General features: G+C 42.7%; 1 protein-coding gene across 1 annotated transcript in view; it reads left to right on the plus strand.

Annotated features, from left to right (window-relative positions):
* The window catches only part of LOC107290877 (von Willebrand factor A domain-containing protein 7-like), a 77375-nt gene that overhangs the window by 8696 nt on the left and 51170 nt on the right, over window positions 1-17509 (plus strand). Inside the window, exons 4-9 of the mRNA XM_015819815.2 lie at window positions 868-943; window positions 4455-4546; window positions 6222-6386; window positions 8118-8327; window positions 10083-10221; window positions 15017-15153. Coding sequence (XP_015675301.2) covers window positions 868-943; window positions 4455-4546; window positions 6222-6386; window positions 8118-8327; window positions 10083-10221; window positions 15017-15153 — 819 coding nt within the window. The remainder of the gene's footprint in view (window positions 1-867; window positions 944-4454; window positions 4547-6221; window positions 6387-8117; window positions 8328-10082; window positions 10222-15016; window positions 15154-17509) is intronic.

Genomic DNA, 17509 nt, shown 5'->3' on the forward strand with positions numbered 1-17509 from the left:
TTATTATTATTATTATTATTATTATTATTATTATTATTATTATTATTATTATTATTATTATTATTATTATTATTATTGGTTAAAGTCTAGACTGGAAAGCAGGAGATGGCGAGTTTTCATCCCCCCTTAGGCACAGAAGCCAGTTGGGTGGCTTTGAGCCCAACCCACCTCACAGAGTTGCTGTGCTGGAGAAAATAGGAAGGAGTGATGGATTTCTCCTTAGGCTGTACAATGGTGGGGATATAAATTTATACAGGGCAGAGGGAATGACCTTGAAGGACAAAAGGAAGAGCCACTACCAAGGCAATGGTCAGATAAGAGGGGCTTGAGCCTAGACCAAGAGAGTAATATGAGTAAACATCTCAGACAAGCTCCTCCCTAGTTCACAGGGAGGGAAAGGAAAGCACATTCAAACTTTCAAAATTCAGTTACCGTAGCTTTACAGTAAAAGTAGCATTGACCTTCGTAGCATTAATCTCATAGTCTGATCTGCCTTGCAAAACTGACAAAATCTAAAAAATAACAGTTTTCTCCAGCTGAGCCTTGCACTTGGATGTGTGTGTGTGTGTGTGTGCGTGCGTGCACTTTTGAGCCTCATTAGTAGTTTTGTGAAAATAAAGGCCTTGTTGTAATTTTGTGACCTGCCTTTTGAGGCTCCTTTCTGCCTTATTCTTGGCCCAATTAATGTCAACTTCCTCAGTTTGCCTTCTAATTTTGTGTGTGTTTTATGGCCACCCTACCAGCACTGTTTGGTGAGAACCCTCACAATACCTTTAAAATTCTGAATGTGGGATTGGAGGAATTTCAGATCTTAGAGAAGTTCAGCTACATCTAAAGAGACTCTTTCTTCTTTTTATGTTCCCTCAGTAAATCCAAATAGTCCAGTCATTCCCACTGCACCAGCTTCTAAGAAGACATGTGCTAATTGTGAAAAAGGACCAAGGTAAATGCACAAATGGGTTCATCTAAATAAAAAAAGGCTTATTTTATACAATGGGTTGTAAAGGTTGATCTTCATCTGTATATAAATCAAGTGGAAGTTGTCCACGTTTGGCGACCACAGTTAGGACAGGCAACTCAGTTTGTAAACAAAGCAGGTGCTAACCAGTGTTTCTCAACCTTGACAATTTTAAGGCATGTGGACTTCAACTCCCAGAATTCCACAGCCAGCATTGCTGGCTGTGGAATTCTGGGAGTTGAAGTCCACATACCTTAAAATTGTCAAGGTTGAGAAACACTGTGCTAACCAAAACAGAGACTGCACCTATGATCTTATTTCAGCTTTAATTTGTTTTACAGACCTGCACAAATGCAAAGACTGGTTACAAAGTTAGCTTTTCATCTCTTTCCTAATTGCAAATGGTCGCTAAGCAAGCCAGTTGCTAAACAAGAACTACAGGTAGTCCTTGACTTACCACATTCGTTTAGTGACCATTCAGAGTTACAACGGCACTGATAAGAGCGACTTGTGACCATTTTTCATGTTTACAATGCATCTGAATTTTGATCACCTGGCCATGGGGATGCTGCAACAGTCATAAACGTGAAAAACAATCATAGGTCACTCTTATCAGTGCCATTATAACTTTAAACGGTCACTAAAGGAATGGCTGCAAGTCGAGGATTACCTGTATTGCTTACCTGAATGGGTCTTCCTACGAATTTTTTGTGACTATGGAAAAGCATTACATTTAAGGAATGGGACTTCACTTATTTTTCTCTTCAAAATTCTCATTTTCACATGCAAGTTGTTGTTTTTTTTCAAAGGAAGACCCAGAGTCTTTGTCTAAAATGAGACTTTGATCCAGTGGTGGGATTCAAATACCGGAACAAACGGTTCTCTTATTGGATGCAGGCCTGGGCCTCGGAGGCCTAGAACAGCCTTCCGGAAGTGGCATCCATGCACTTCCGGTGGGCTGTTCGAGGCCTGGGAGACCTCATCCAGGCCTCCCAGGCCTAGAATAGACTTCCGGGAGCAGTGTGCATTCAGCCGGTCCTCCGAACTCAGCAAATTTTAGCTACCGGTTCTGCCAAACTGGTGCGAACTGGCTGAATCCCACCACTGCTTTGATCTTATAATTTGTTGTATGTGCGGATCAACTTAGAGAGGTTTATTTTCAAAGACTAAAATTGAAAACTTTGACTGAACTTAATGTCTGCTAGTATGACAGTGAGTGACTCCATATCTGAGAATCTGAGCTCCAATTTTTTTTTTATCCAATACTTTCCAAGAGAGTGCCAGTGTGGTCTAGACATTGAGCTAGAACAGTGGCTCTCAACCTGTGGGTCGGGACCCCATTTGGGGTCGATCGACCATTTCATGGGGGTCGCCAAGCAAGGCTGTCCGCCATTTTTTTTGTCCGCCATTTTTTTTGTCCGCCATTTTTTTTCCCTTTTCCGGCGGGTGCCTTACCTCCCTTGGGCTGGGCCAGGTGGTGGTCGGCCTGCTCCGTCTCTGCCGCTTGCCAGCTACGCCTCGGCCGGTGCAGGGGGCAGAACCACGCATGTGCGGCGCTCCCGGGCAGGGAAAGTCCTCGACTTACGACCGATTGGGTAGTCCTCGACTTACAACCGGTTTAGTCCTCGACTTACAACCGGTTGGGGTCACGGCATTAAAAAGGTTGAGAACCACTGAGCTAGAAACTTGAGATTATGAGACCTTAGGCCTGAAGCCAGTTCTCCTGGCCCTAGTTATGGCAAACCACTTCGAACACGTTGCCAATAAAACTGCATAGATTTATTTTTAAAGCCATCAGGAGTCACTTTCCCATACAGGGTTTGAAGAAAAAGACAAAAATCTGCTCTTGGTCCTTATTAACTTCGGTTAGAACCTAAGGGTTATTATAATGTGCAAATTATTTTTAAGTGATGTTTCTCAACCACTTGATGACGAGTGCTTTAGATCATTAAAGCAACATCTTTTTTTCCAGAAAAAATGTGGTTGTCGACAGGAAAATGGCCACCACCAACAACTTAGCAAGCAGCTGCAGGAGAAAGCAAGGCAGCTACTTGAACAGTTCAAAGAGAGAACTATGTACAGGTAGTTTTAGTTGAATGGCCATTCAGAATGATGGAGTCCTCACAGCTGCCATTCTCTTAGCATCCCTATGCTCATCTGATCATGATTTGGGTGCCTAACCATTGGCTCACCATAATGACATCACAGCTTCCCTCCGTCAAATGATCACCATTTGCAACCTCCCTTGCCAGCTTCCGATAAGCAAAGTCAATGGGGAAGCCAGCGGGAGGCCACAAATGGTGATCACGTGACTACAGGCCACCGCAACTCGCATCGGATTTTATTTTTCTAAGGATGATAAGTTGTGGCTGACCACAACTACCATCATAAGTCAGCACAGTCATGTGACATCACTATTTACAACCACATTGCTTAGTGATGGAGTCGCCGGCCCCAATTTCCATGGTTAAGGTTAAGGTTCTACATTTAGGCAAGAAAAACCAAATGTACAGGTATAGTATAGGGGGTACCTTGCTCAATAGTAGTAACTGTGAGAGGGATCTCAGAGTCCTAGTGGACAATCACTTAGATATGAGCCAGCAGTGTGCTGCAGCTGCCAAAAAAGCCAACACAGTGCTGGGCTGCATTAACAGAGGGATAGAATCAAGATCACGTGAAGTGTTAATACCACTTTACAATGCCTTAGTAAGGCCACACTTGGAATACTGCATCCAGTTTTGGTCACCACGATGTAAAAAAGATGCTGAGACTCTAGAAAGAGTACAGAGAAGAGCAACAAAGATGATTAGGGGATTGGAGGCTAAAACATATAAGGAACGGTTGCTGGAATTGGGTATGTCTAGTTTAACGAAGAGAAGGACGAGGGGGGACATGATAGGAGTGTTCCAATATCTCAGGGGCTGCCACAAAGAAGAGGGAGCCAAGCTATTCTCCAAGGCACCTGAAGGCAGGATGAGAAGCAATGGGTGGAAACTGATCAAGGAGAGAAGCAACTTAGAACTAAGGAGAAACTTCCTGACAGTTAGAACAATTAACCAATGGAACAACCTGCCTCCAGAAGCGGTGAATGCTCCAACACTGGAAGTTTTTAAGAAGAGACTGGACAGCCATTTGTCCGAAATGGTATAGGGTTTCCTGCCTGAGCAGGGGGTTGGACTCGATGACCTCCAAGGTCTCTTCCAACTTTATTATTATTATTATTATTATTATTATTATTATTATTATTATTATTATTATTATTATTATTATTATTATTATGTGAGAACTACCCGTACGCACTTCTCTGACACATCTCTTCTGAAAGATTTGCACAGCTCCCGTGATAGGCACAGGACATTTCAGTTACATTGCACATGTAAAATTAACGATTTCTGTTTATTTTCAGCATGTTTATGAAATGCAGTTCAGGATAGATTTCTGATTTAGGTCAGATTTAAGTTGATGAATCCCACCTATCAAAGTCTTTGTTTAACAGGAACGAGTTACAGTGTGAGGACAACCTCCTGGTGAAAGACATGCTTACAAGTGGATATAAAGTTTCAAATTCCTGTAGGAACAAACCACCAGGTAAAAATCACCTACGCTTGCTAAATATTTTCATCCATTCGTCTTCTGTGTTCCAAACAAGCAGAAGGGAACGGATACTTTTCATGCTTAGCTAGCCCTTGGATCAAGCCAATAATACCTGCAATATAAATTGGCAATGCAGTCCTTTCAAATGATTTTGAACTAAGTTTTTAAGAAACGTCTTAGCAACCTATGCCACGGGTGCCAGAGGCGGCACTCAGAGCCCTCTCTGTGGGCACGCGCACCGCCGCCCCAGTCCTAGGCCTTCAGCTGGGTTTTATAAAACCTTTTCACTTTAGGCCTCTGCCACCGTGTGCAAAAAAAAAAAAAGGTTCAATCAGTCAATTGCAACTTCTCGCGGGAAAAAAAAAGATCTCACAAAGTTGGAATTGATTGAAAGACCTTTTTAGTCCCACCCAGTCTGCCGTTACCACTGAAGCCACGCCCACCCAATGGGCCACGACCGCCCGGCACCCAACGATACATAAGTGGGTTTTGGGTTGCAGTTTGGGCACTCAGTCTCTAAAAGGTTCGCCATCACTGTGCTAATCTAAAGCTCTATCTCCCTGTTTCACAGTGACTTGAAAATGTGTGGACTTCAACTCCAGAATTCTCCACCCACATGCTGGCTGGGGGATTTTGGGAATTGAAGTCCACACATCTTCAAGTGGATAAATGCTGAAAAATGTTGATGTGTCTTGTCACATGTACTGCCCCTACATGACATTAAAATATAAAGGTTGCGTTGTGTTCATGTAGGAGACACTGTTGAAGGAGCTTCCGGGTTGAAAGGATTATCTGGTGACATCACCATTGCTTGGGAAACACCCTTCGGAGCTCCTTTTATGTCCCCGCAAGTAGCTGGAGCAAGTGACAGGAGCTCAGCCCAATAAGCAACAGCTCTCAGATTTCGAATGTCGATTTGCTAACTAGGGTTGCCAGGTCTGCTTCCAAAAAATAGCGGACAAGCGGGGGGGGCGGGTTTAAGTAGTAAAAAAAGTAGACTGTACAGCTTTAGATTACGTACCATTTCATCATAAAGCTTTTGAATAAAAAAAAATGTCCACTATTTTGTGAAAAAAAATAGTGAACATAATGTGAAAAAAGTGGACTGTCCACTCAAATAGTGGACACCTGGCAACCCTATAAATGCTAACTTCCAATCCAGCTGTCATGGTTCCGGGGGAAAAAAGCTCTTCAAAGAACTTTGAGGCATTGTTTAAAGAATCTTTCATTGCAACATAGCTTCAGCACGTACATAAGAGAAGCCAAAAATCTGAATTCTCCTCCCCCAAACAGACAGTATCTAAGCATAATTCACTCCTCCATTTAACAGTCATTAATCACATTCTCCAATTAGTTTGAAGTGCCATTTCTTATCTCCTCCTATTACAACCAACCTTGAAGAATATTCTACTGAGATATTGTTATGGCTAACTAGTCCCCATGCACATTCTTCCCCCTCCCCTCCAGCACCGTCTAATTCTAACTCTAAAAGTGATACACAGCTTAAATAGAAAATGTCTGCATCTTCATATATTGTCAAGCAAGAACATCCGATGTTAGCAGCGTTGACACCAGCATTCTAAGCATGTGAGCTACCATGCTCCAATGTAAAAGGTTATCACATAAGCCAAGGCATTTGTGCCTTTTCCTTCTTTTTTCTATATTATAGGCAAATGTGGGCATGGTGGGAAAAATGATTTGACTCAACTGTTCCCTCCCACTGGTGGCATCAACAAGGAGACGTCCAATCCCGAACTTTCACCACACTACCGCCTGCATCACAAAGCAGCAGAATTAGCCATCGAAGCCACCAGGAACTTTTTTGTTGGAGACGGTAAGGCGGCGTCCTAGATTTATTTATCTTTATTGAGTTATCACATTTGTAAACCACCCATCTCAGTTTGAATGGCGTGCTAGAAAATTTCTCCAATCCTTACATAGACATTCCTCTACTGTTTTGTCCAACTTAAAAAAGGCTAGACATACTTCCTCAACCTGGTGCCATTTATAGGTGTTGGATAGCCCTTCTCTGGATTTTCAATCAACAGAATTTTAGTATAGGTAGTCCTCAATTTACAACAGTTACATTCAAAGTTAAAACAGCACTGAAAAAAGTGACCTACGGCCATTTTTCACACTGATGGCCATCACAGCATCCCCGTGGTCATGTGATCAAAATTCAGATGCTAAGCAATGGACTCATACTTATGACGGTTGCACTGCCCCTGGGTCATGTGATCACCCTGAGACAAGCCAAATCAACAGAGATGCCCGATTCACCGGGTGACTCACTTAACAACTGCAGTGATTCACTTGACAACTGTGGCAATAAAGGTCATAAAGTGGGGCAAAACTCACTTAACAAATGTCTCACTTAGCAATAGAACCTTTGGGCTCGGTTGTGGCCATAAGTTGAGGACTACCTAGAATATCTGTCTCATGTAACTGCAGGGCTTGAAAAGTTGGCATTTGTGCAGTTGTGGCTTTTCCTTTCCAAATCAAGCAATATTAAGTGTTGCCACTCACAGCAATTTGAAACAAGATATATTGTAGTACAGACATAACTTAGTCCTGCTGTTGGACAAACACTGGTCTGAAATGGTATAGGGTCTCCTGCTATAGCAGGGGATTGGACTAGGACTCCAACCCCTGGGCTGTGGCCCACCTCTGGCCCTTAAGCTGTTCGGAATTGGACTGCAAAAGTGGAGGGGGGGAACGTGCACGCATATCCCCACTTGCGCAAACAGCGGCCGAACGCGTGCCTGTTTGCCCGCCACTCACATGGAACCCTCTCCACTCCCACCTCCACAACCTTGGCCATCAGCAAAGCCAAAAATGTTGGGGAAATCTGGACTGCAGTGGTGGCCAAAATTGTGGAAAGCTTTTGGGAAAAGTGTACAGTAGAAATGCCACCTTTGGTTAAATTTCCACCAATTTTTCTTCTAATTTCTTTATAACTGTAGCCTTGTTCACTTAATAATACCATTTTACATCACTTTTTGGGCAACTAGTCAACTCTTTGCACCATTACTTTAATTTTATTACGTTTTACAAGCTCACTAAATGAAAGAACACAAAAAAACCCAGCCAACTTGATAGCCATCGCATAACACACTGACAAATGGCCTCCTCTCAACTTCAATACATGATGTCAATAACTGAATCCTACTGTGATCTGATTGGCTCATTGCCAAAACAAGATGACACCTGATTGGCTCTCTAAACACTTGTGCTCATTGGCTACAATCAGATGAAGGAAAGCTACCTGATATCAACCTAAGCGAGTTGTGCTTCCTTTTTCTGGTTATTTGGCTATAACTTTTCATAAAATACAGTACAGATCATTGAACAAACTTTATTGCATTATATTCTTGATTAAATTATCTTTCCATTGATATATAATTTTATGGTACTACTCCCCCCCAAAAAAAGTGGTGTTATTAGCCATCAAACCTCAAAAATACACTTTTCCCAAGAGGTTTCCACAATTTTGGTCACTACTGTAGATGACTTCCAAGGTCTCTTCCAACTCTGTTAACTCTGTTTTGTTCTGTTCTTTGTTCAGATATCGGCCTCTTAGCTAAAGTGGGAGATGATACTTTTAAGAAGTTTTTCAACCTGGATGGTTATTCCCTCACCTTTGTGGTGGACACGACCGGCAGCATGTCAGATGACATCCGCCAAGTCAAAATCAAATGCAACGAACTCCTCCAAAAGTATTCCAGCTCTCCGGACAGACCTTATAATTACATCCTTGTGCCCTTCAACGATCCCGGTAAGGAGGTGATAGAAGGCCGCGATTCCTTCTGATTTCTCTCCCTTTTAGGCTGGAATTGCCCTCCTTCTTTTGCTCAGGTTTTTTCTTTTTCTTCAGAGAATTCAAGCAATGTTATGGCCAGTTAGAAGGGATTACGTGATTTAACAATAGGGAATGCAGGGTTTTTGGTTTTTGTTTTCTTTTTTTTAGTAAAAACAGGAGGAATTACCGGTACATCTATGCTGGGATGACCAGGCTAAAGTGACAGATTGTCCTTCCCGTGGAAAGTGAACCAAGAGCTCACAAAACTCTCGGGATGTGTGATTATTTGTCACCGCTTTAATGCAGAGGAAGGAGGAAACTGAGGAAAATAATCGGGAGGATGATTAAAAACTTGAATCTTTCCCTTAAATGGGGACGTTGAAAGTTACTCTTTTTGAGAATGTTTGTATTTGTAACTGAAAGAGAAAAAGCGCAGCAGATCTTTAGTTAAGGTCAGGTGTTTTATAAATCAATAGTAAGAATGAACTGAAACTGACTTCAAGCTACAGGTAGTCCTTGACTTACAACCATTCGTTTAGTGACCATTTGAAGTTACGGTGGCACTGAAAAAAAAGTCACCTATAAGCAATTTTCGCACTTACAACCGTTGCAGCATCCCCATGGTCACGTGATCAAAATTCAGCCGCTTGGCAACTGCTATGTATTTGTGATGGTTGCAAGTGTCCCTGGGTCATGTGTTCGCCTTTTCTGACCTTCTGACAAGCAAAGTCAAGGGGGAAGCCAGATTCACTTAACAACCGCATGATTCATTAAACCACTGCAGTGATTCACTTAACAACTGTGGCAAGAAAGGTCATAAAATGCGGCAAAACTGACTTATCGACTGTCTTGCTTAGAAATGGAAATTTTGGGCTCAATTGTGGTCATAAGTCGAGGACTACCTGTATTTTGGAATACTGGGGTCTAGTTCACAATCTGAAAACGACAGGGATGCAAATACCAAGATGGTGGAAGGACTGGAAACCACATTTTCTGATGAGCTGAGTTTTCCTCCAGATCTATGCTCATGTCATTGTATCCTATTCAGATGGTCATTTTGAAATGCCCTTTAATCCCTCAGCTCCTGCCTTCTTTCTGAAGATATGCTGTAAATATTAGTTTGTATTTGGTACAAATGCCATTTTGTAATGTTATTATTGCTGTAGAAAATCCCATTAGAACATGAAAAAGTCATTGACTGAGGTCCAAACCAAGGCTAGAGAGCCATCTGTCCACAATGCTTTAGCAAGTGCTATTCCAAGAAAAGGGGTCAGACTGGTTGACCTCTGAGATCCTTACCAACCCTATGATTTGATGAATTCAATGATTCTTGCCGCCCCTGTGCAGAAAACAATTATAGACCCAGAAGTCAAAGGAGGAAGCTTTTAATTAAACCTTTAAGAGGACTTCTCTTAAATGAATTACTGTATACATCTGAACTGATATTATGGTAAACTCTCAGCGATTAGACTGGTTACTGCGGAATAAACTAAATAATCTGACATGTGGAGATAAAATGCCAGTCTTATTATTTTGAGGAACAGATAAGAATGTTCATCTTTAATTACTTAAAAGGAAAGTATTGGAAAAAATCTCTTCAGAACCCCAGGAAAGGCAAAAACAGAATTAACATAATAAAAAAAAAACAGAGACTCTGTCTGAAACTGTGGCCCTTGGCTGGTCTTCTTCATACTATCATGACTCAGTTCCCACCTAGATCTATCTTTGCAGATTTTGGACCCGTCATTAAGACCCAAAGTGTGGACGAATTGGAATCTGCAATCTCTCGCCTGACTGCTACTGGAGGTGGTGACTGCCCAGAAATGTCCATGTCTGGCTTGAAACTGGCTTTGCAACAGAGCTTGCCAAGGTAAGAAGTGTCCAGGATGATGATGGCTCTATTCCAGTGGTGGCGAACCTATGGCACGGGTGCCAGAGGCGGCACTCAGAGCCCTCTCTGTGGGCACGTGCGCCGTCGCCCCAGTCCTAGGCCTTCAGTTGGGTTTTATAAAACCTTTTCGCTTTAGGCCTCCGCCGCTGTGTGCAAAAAAAAAAGTTTCAATCAATCAGTCAATTTCAACTTCTCGCGGGGAAAAAAAAAGAACTTGCAAAGTTGGAATTGATTGATTGAACTTTTTAGTCCCACCCAGTCTGCCGTTACCACCGCAGCCACGCCCACCCAATGGGCCACACCCCCCAATTGGCCACACCCAGCCAATGGGCCACACCCACCCGGCACCAGACGATGCATAAGTGGGTTTTGGGTTGCAGTTTGGGCACTCGGTCTCTAAAAGGTTCGCCATCACTGCTCTATTCCCTTTTTTGCCCATATTTCTCAATACTGTTCAGACAGTCCTTGAATTACAACAATTTGTTCAGTGACTGTTCGAAGTTACAACGGCACTGAAAAAAGTGGCTTATGATCATTTTTCACACTTACAATCATTGCAGCATCCCCATGATTATGTGATGTGGGAAGCCCCCCCCCCACAACCCCCTGCCCAGAATAAAATATTCTATAGCAGTGGTTCTCAACCTTTTTAATGCCGCGACCCCAACCGGTCGTAAGTCGAGGACTAAACCGGTCGTAAGTCGACGACTAAACCAGTCGTAAGTCAAGGACTACCCAACCGGTCGTAAGTCGAGGACTTTCCCTGCCCGGGAGCGCCGCACATGTGTGGTTCCGCCCCCTGTGCCGGTTGAGGTGTAGCTGGCAAGCGGTAGAGACGGAGCAGGCCGACCACCAGCTGGCCCAGCCCAAGGGAGGTAAGGCACCCGCCGGAAAAGGGGAAAAAATGGCGGACAAAAAAAATGGCAGACAAAAAAAATGGCGGACAGCCTTGCTTGGTGACCCCCGTGAAATGGTCGATCGACCCCAAATGGGGTCCCGACCCACAGGTTGAGAACCAATGGTCTATAGGATATTAAAAGAGGCAGAATAGAATATTTCCCCTAAAGGAGAAGAGGAGAAAAATCTCTTTAATAAAGGCAGAAAGCAGCTCCAGTATTTCTGCTATAGGAAAACAGCCTCAAGCAGAAACCTGAAGAGGCCAGGCTTTGTGAATGGATATTTTTTATCCATTCATAAAGCCAGGCCACTCTATTCATAAACCAAGGGTAGCCTACGGCTCCGAATAAGCAGCAAGGAGTCAAAACTGACAAGATTAGCTCAGACAAACAAAACATCTAGGATTTGCATTTTCCCTTTTGTCTGTAGAGCCAGTCATGACCCCTACATGACCCCGTAGGAATCTGGTATAACAGCCATTAAAATATTAAAAGACATATTCTTGCACAGGAACAGACATCTCAATTACAAAGCCCCCAAAACTATATAAAAGCCCATCTACTCTCAACGCCAATTGGTCAGCCACCCCAGAAACAAGCTGTTGTCACCATGGTTTCTGGCTACCAAATTAATGGAGACCTCCTTTCCAACTGCAGCCTGCCTCCAATTCATTTCTCTTGCATCTTTCTCCCAGCTTGGAATAAGAACCGGACCCAATTTTATTTGCAACAGTAAACAAAACCAGTCGCTTGGCAACTGACACATGTCCTGGGGTCATGTGAACAACTTTTATAACCTTGAGACAGGTAAAATCAATGGGGAAGCCAGATTCACTTAACACCATAAAGGGCTTTATAGGTAAGAACCACACCTTGAATTGCACCTGGGAACTAACTGGCATCCAGCGCAGTTCACAAAAGCAGCACAATCTTATGCAGTTATTTTCTGCACCAGGAGCAGCTTCCAAGTATCTTTAAAGGCGGGTAGAGCGCGTTGCAGTAACCCAAGCCCTACTCTAGGGTGTGAGTAATCATCTGGAGAGCCCAAACAATTTACAATAGGGTCTCCAAAAAGCTTCTCAGTCTGCAAACTAAGTGTCACACCCTTAAACAATTGTTTCCTAAAATCATTTGTCTCATTGTTTTTTCTTCTGCCTCTTTATAAATGAAATGTCTTTGCAGATATAATGAGACAAGCAAATTGTTTCTCACAGGAGGTTAACGGTGTAGAACAGGCCTTAATGTTCTATCTAGAGTTTTAGCGTTTGAACACTTAATCTTTCTGACTCTAGGAGGGAGCAGGCAATCTTTATGGCCTGAAACTATCATTGACCTTATCCCCACACAAATTTGTCAGATCCCACACAAAAATTGTCAGTCTTCTCACTCTGAAGTCTATAATGTGCTGATGAAGTATTTTTCTTTTCTCTAGCCAACATTTCCCACCCATAGCCTCAGGGTCCAACTTTAAATAGGTGGGTCAGGGGAGGAAAAAAGACTTTAAAAAGAGACTTGTATCGTCTTTCTGCTGAAAGAATAAAAGACTAAATTGAGAATGTGTGGATTTGAGGATTAAAAAGGGTCAACAAGGAAGGGCAAAGAATAAGATGACAATTGCTTGATATACAGATGGGTGGAAATCATAATTCTATGTTTTCTTTCTTTTTTCTTTTATTTTTTATTATTTCCAATAGTCTTTTTTTTTCTTGTTCTTTTAATTTTGTTAAATTGGAAGCAGGAGTCCCCAACCTCCGGGCTGTAGGGGCTACAACCCCTGGGCCATGGACTGGGACCAGTCCGTGGCCTGTTAGGAACCAGGCTGTGCAAGCTGCAGGCAAGCAAGGAGGCTTCATCTGCGCATGCACAAGATCTAGGTTATGCACGAAAGCATCCCCCCTCCAGTCTGTGGAAAAATTGTCTTCCACAAAACCAGTCCCTGATGCCAGAAAGGTTGGAAACCGCTGCTTTTATAGGATTAAAAAATGATAATAAATTTTTTTTAAAAAAAGTTTAAACAGATGGAACATTAAGGCAGAGTCTACTTCCCTTTTTTATTTCTAAAGTATCAAGTATATAATCCAGGAATGTAGGCGCAGGCATCTGCAAAAAGTGTGAGAGGAAGCAAGTGATAAATCTTATTTTTATTTATTTGTTTATTCAGTTTATATAGCCAATCATCTCACATATTCTGTGACTCTGGGCGGTTCACAGAGATGAAAAAAAATCACACAACAATAAAACCCATATAACTAAATAGCCAAAAACAACAATAAAAAACATTAAAAACAAGTTAAAACTATTAAAACAGCCATAAAATCGGGAAGAGTAGCTTACAAACAATATAGCCATCTCACAGGCTTCATACAGGTAGCCCTTGAGTTACAACCATTTATTTAGTGACAGTTCAAAGTTACAACAGCATGGAAAAAGTGACATGACCTGTTTTCACATTTACGACCATTGGAGCATCCCTGTGATCACATGATCAAAATTCAACCACTTGGCAACTGGCATGTATTTATGACAGTTGTACTGTCCTGGGATCATGTGATCACCATTTTTAACCTTCCCAGTTTCCAACAAGCAAAGTCAACGAAGGAAGCTGGATTCACTTAACAACCGTGTAATTCACTTAACAACTGCAGTGATTTATTTAACAACTGTGGCAAAAAAAAGGCTGTATAATGAGCAAAACTCACTTAATTGCCTGGGGCTCAACTGTGGTCATAAATCAAGGACTTACCTGTACTTCCATGGGATGTGTGTGTCGTGGTGTCACAATGCAAAGTCTGTGACTGACATACTAAAGCCAACATCAGAATGAACAGATAAATAGTGTAGAGATGTTGAATCAAAACATCCTTATATCCGTTTTATCATTTTTCATCTCTGCAGCTAGCTCCCAGTGCTCGTGAATCCTGAAAGCTGCCTGATTCTGAGATTACAGGTAGTCCTTGACTGACAACATAATTGAGCCTTATTACAGTTGTCCATTGTGCTGGTCATTAGGCAGGTCATCCCGATCATTAAGCAAAGACACAGTCATTAAGTGAACCCCGCAGTTATTAAGCAAACCCGTTGTCTGCAATAGGCTGGTTTTGCCAAAAACCAGAAGCAAATGCCAATTTCCAGCAAAAAAAAAACCCTATAAATTGTGTTATGTGACAGTGGGACACTACAAACGGCCGTAAATGTGAGCTGGTTGCTGAGCAACTAAAATATGATCACATGATCACAAAGGGCCTGGCCATCAGAACTTCGAATCTGGATCATAAGTACTTTTTGAGGGTCTCTCATAACATCAAATGTTCGCTAAATAGTTGTAAGTCAAAGTTTATCTATAGTTCACCTATCTGAGGCTCTCCAGGGCTTAAGGCTGAATTCTTTCAGTGCCTTTCCTAGCCATTTTTTGTTAATAATAATAATAATAATAATAATAATAATAATAATAATAATAATAATAATAATAATAATAATAAAAAATAATAATAAAAATAATAATAATAATGATAAAGTTGGAAGGGACCTTGGAGGTCATCTAGTCCAACCCCCTGCTCAGGCAGGAAACCCTATACCATTTCGGACAAATGGCTGTCCAGTTTCTTCTTAAAAGTTTCTTATAAAAGTGATTCAGCCAATCCATATTCATCTCCCTTTTTCCATCAGTTTCACCCACTGTTCCCCAACTGGATGCTTTTCAGATAGGAGGATTTCTATATTTCCAAAATACTTAGCAGTCACTGGTTTAAAAATTCTGAAAGTTAAAGTCCACAGTTCTATAAGGCAACAACTGAGAGTAAGCTACTTTCTTGCCAATCCTATACTCAAGCTACTTTTCCCCTAGCACAAACTTCCTAAAATCCTTTGTGTCCCTCCAGATCTGAGATCTTTTTCTTCAGTGATGCTGGAGCAAAAGATGAGCATCTGAAGGGAGAAGTGGACATTCTGATTGAGTCTACTAAGTCCAAAGTGAACATTCTCCTCACAGGCTATTGTTCCAGCAGGAAACGCAGAGGTAAGTCAATCTGCATAAAGAAAATATTCTGATGTTTTCTCAGGCAGAAAAAAATAGAAAATTGCCTGGTATTAAATCTTGTAAATAACCCCATAAATGTTACAAGNACTACAAAACATCAGCTTTCACAGGTCCTGGGAATAATGGAGAAGTCCCTGAATGCTGCTCCTGTTAAATTGATCGATGGCCGAATGTATACTTCACAGTTCTCCTTCCCTGTAGATGAAACCCTCAAAGAGTTGACCATCTCTGTCAAAGCACCAAGTTCATTCAACATGACTGTGTTCCAACCTTCAGGTAAGGGGCGGTGTGATGTGATATAGAGCATTTTCTCAGGAGCTACCGATAGGTATCTTCTGGAGCAGTGCTTCTCAGCTTTGGCAATGTGAAGGTGTGTGGACTTAACTCCCAGAAACCTCCAGCCAGCATGAATCGAAAGCCTCACATCTTCAAGTTGCCAAGGTTGAGAAAGACTCTTTTAGGCAAAGCACAGTGGCTCACGGGGTTAGTACACTGAGTTGGGAGTTAACAAGCCCGCGTTCGAGACCCGAGTGCTGCTGCGTGTTGGAGTGAGCTCCCATCACTTGCTCCAGCTCCTTGCAGATACATGAAAGAAGGCCCCATGGCCATCCCCCGGGCCTCAGTGATGTCACTGGCTAATCCTTTCAACCCGGAAGTGCCTTGAACGGTGCCTCCAACACGAATGGGAAGAGACTCTTCTAGAGGCATCCAATCATCAGGAAATGAGGACAGGCTTTATGAGGACCGGCTGTACTCAGCGTGTGGTCCTCAATGGAACCGCATCTACATGGAGGGAAGTGTGTAGTGGGGTGCCCCAGGGCTCTGTTCTGGGCCCAGTGCTCTTCAACATCTTCATCAACGATCTGGACGAGGGGATAGATGGGGAACTCATCAAATTTGCAGACGACACCAAGCTGGCAGGAATAGCCAACACTGCAGAAGACAGGCTTAGGATACAGGAGGATCTGGACAGACTTGAACGCTGGGCGCTATCTAACAAAATGAAATTCAATGGTGAAAAAAGCAAGGTTCTACATTTAGGCAAGAAAAACCAAATGTACAGGTATAGTATAGGGGGTACCTTGCTCAATAGTAGTAACTGTGAGAGGGATCTCGGAGTCCTAGTGGACAATCACTTAAATATGAGCCAGCAGTTTGCTGCAGCTGCCAAAAAAGCCAACACAGTGCTAGGCTGCATTAACAGAGGGATAGAATCAAGATCACGTGAAGTATTAATACCACTTTACAAGGCCTTGGTAAGGCCACACTTGGAATACTGCATCCAGTTTTGGTCACCACGATGTAAAAAAGATGTTGTGACTCTAGAAAGAGTACAGAGAAGAGCCACAAAGATGATTAGGGGACTGGAAGCTAAAACATATAAGGAACGGTTGCTGGAATTGGGTATGTCTAGTTTAATGAAGAGAAGGACGAGGGGGGACATGACAGCAGTGTTCCAGTATTTCAGGGGCTGCCACAAAGAAGAGGGAGTCAAGCTATTCTCCAAAGCGCCTGAAGGCAGGACAAGAAGCAACGGGTGGAAACTAACCAAAGAGAGAAGCAACCTAGAACTAAGGAGAAACTTCCTGACACTTAGAACAATTAACCAGTGGAACACCCTGCCTCCAGAAGCGGTGAATCCTCCAATACTGGAAGTTTTTAAGAAGAGACTGGACAGCCATTTGTCCAAAATGGTATAGGGTTTCCTGCCTGAGCAAGAGGGTTGGACTAGATGACCTCCAAGGTCCCTTCCAACTTTATCATTATTATTATTATTATCAAACTTGATTAATGCTTTAAAAACCTTATAAATCAGCTGTCCCCAATCTTTCCGGCTTTGCAGACTGGTGGTAGGGGGGAGGAGATGGTTTCGTATGAGTGGCGGGTGCATAGACTTACGCAAGTGGAGCTTCACGTGCATGCGCTCGTCCGCTGCTTCCACAAGTGTAGCTGTGCACGCACGCTCGCCCATCATTTCCACGGCCTGGTTCTGAATAGGCGGCAGCCTGGTAGCGGGCCGTAGACCAAGGGGGTGGGGAGCCCTGTTATAAATCACTAGCAGGCGTACAGAACAGAATAACAGGATTGGCTGCAGACAATTAATGGGAGGGGGAACTTTCCTCACATTCTCACTTCGTTTACATCTGCTCTTGTTTCTATTTATGTGTCAACTCGTGGCAGGTTCTCAGTTGACATCCATGAGCATGTTGATCAACATGGACAGCCAGAAGGTTGTGAAGATATCTCCTGTCCCCGAGCCAGGTTCATGGACTGTGAATTTGCATCCCATAAACACTTATACAATACAGGTTGGAGGCAAAAGTCTGCTTGACTT

The sequence above is a fragment of the Protobothrops mucrosquamatus genome, unplaced genomic scaffold, assembly GCF_001527695.2.
Source record: "Protobothrops mucrosquamatus isolate PMUCROS unplaced genomic scaffold, P.Mucros_1.0 scaffold993, whole genome shotgun sequence".
Lineage (NCBI taxonomy): Eukaryota > Metazoa > Chordata > Lepidosauria > Squamata > Viperidae > Protobothrops > Protobothrops mucrosquamatus.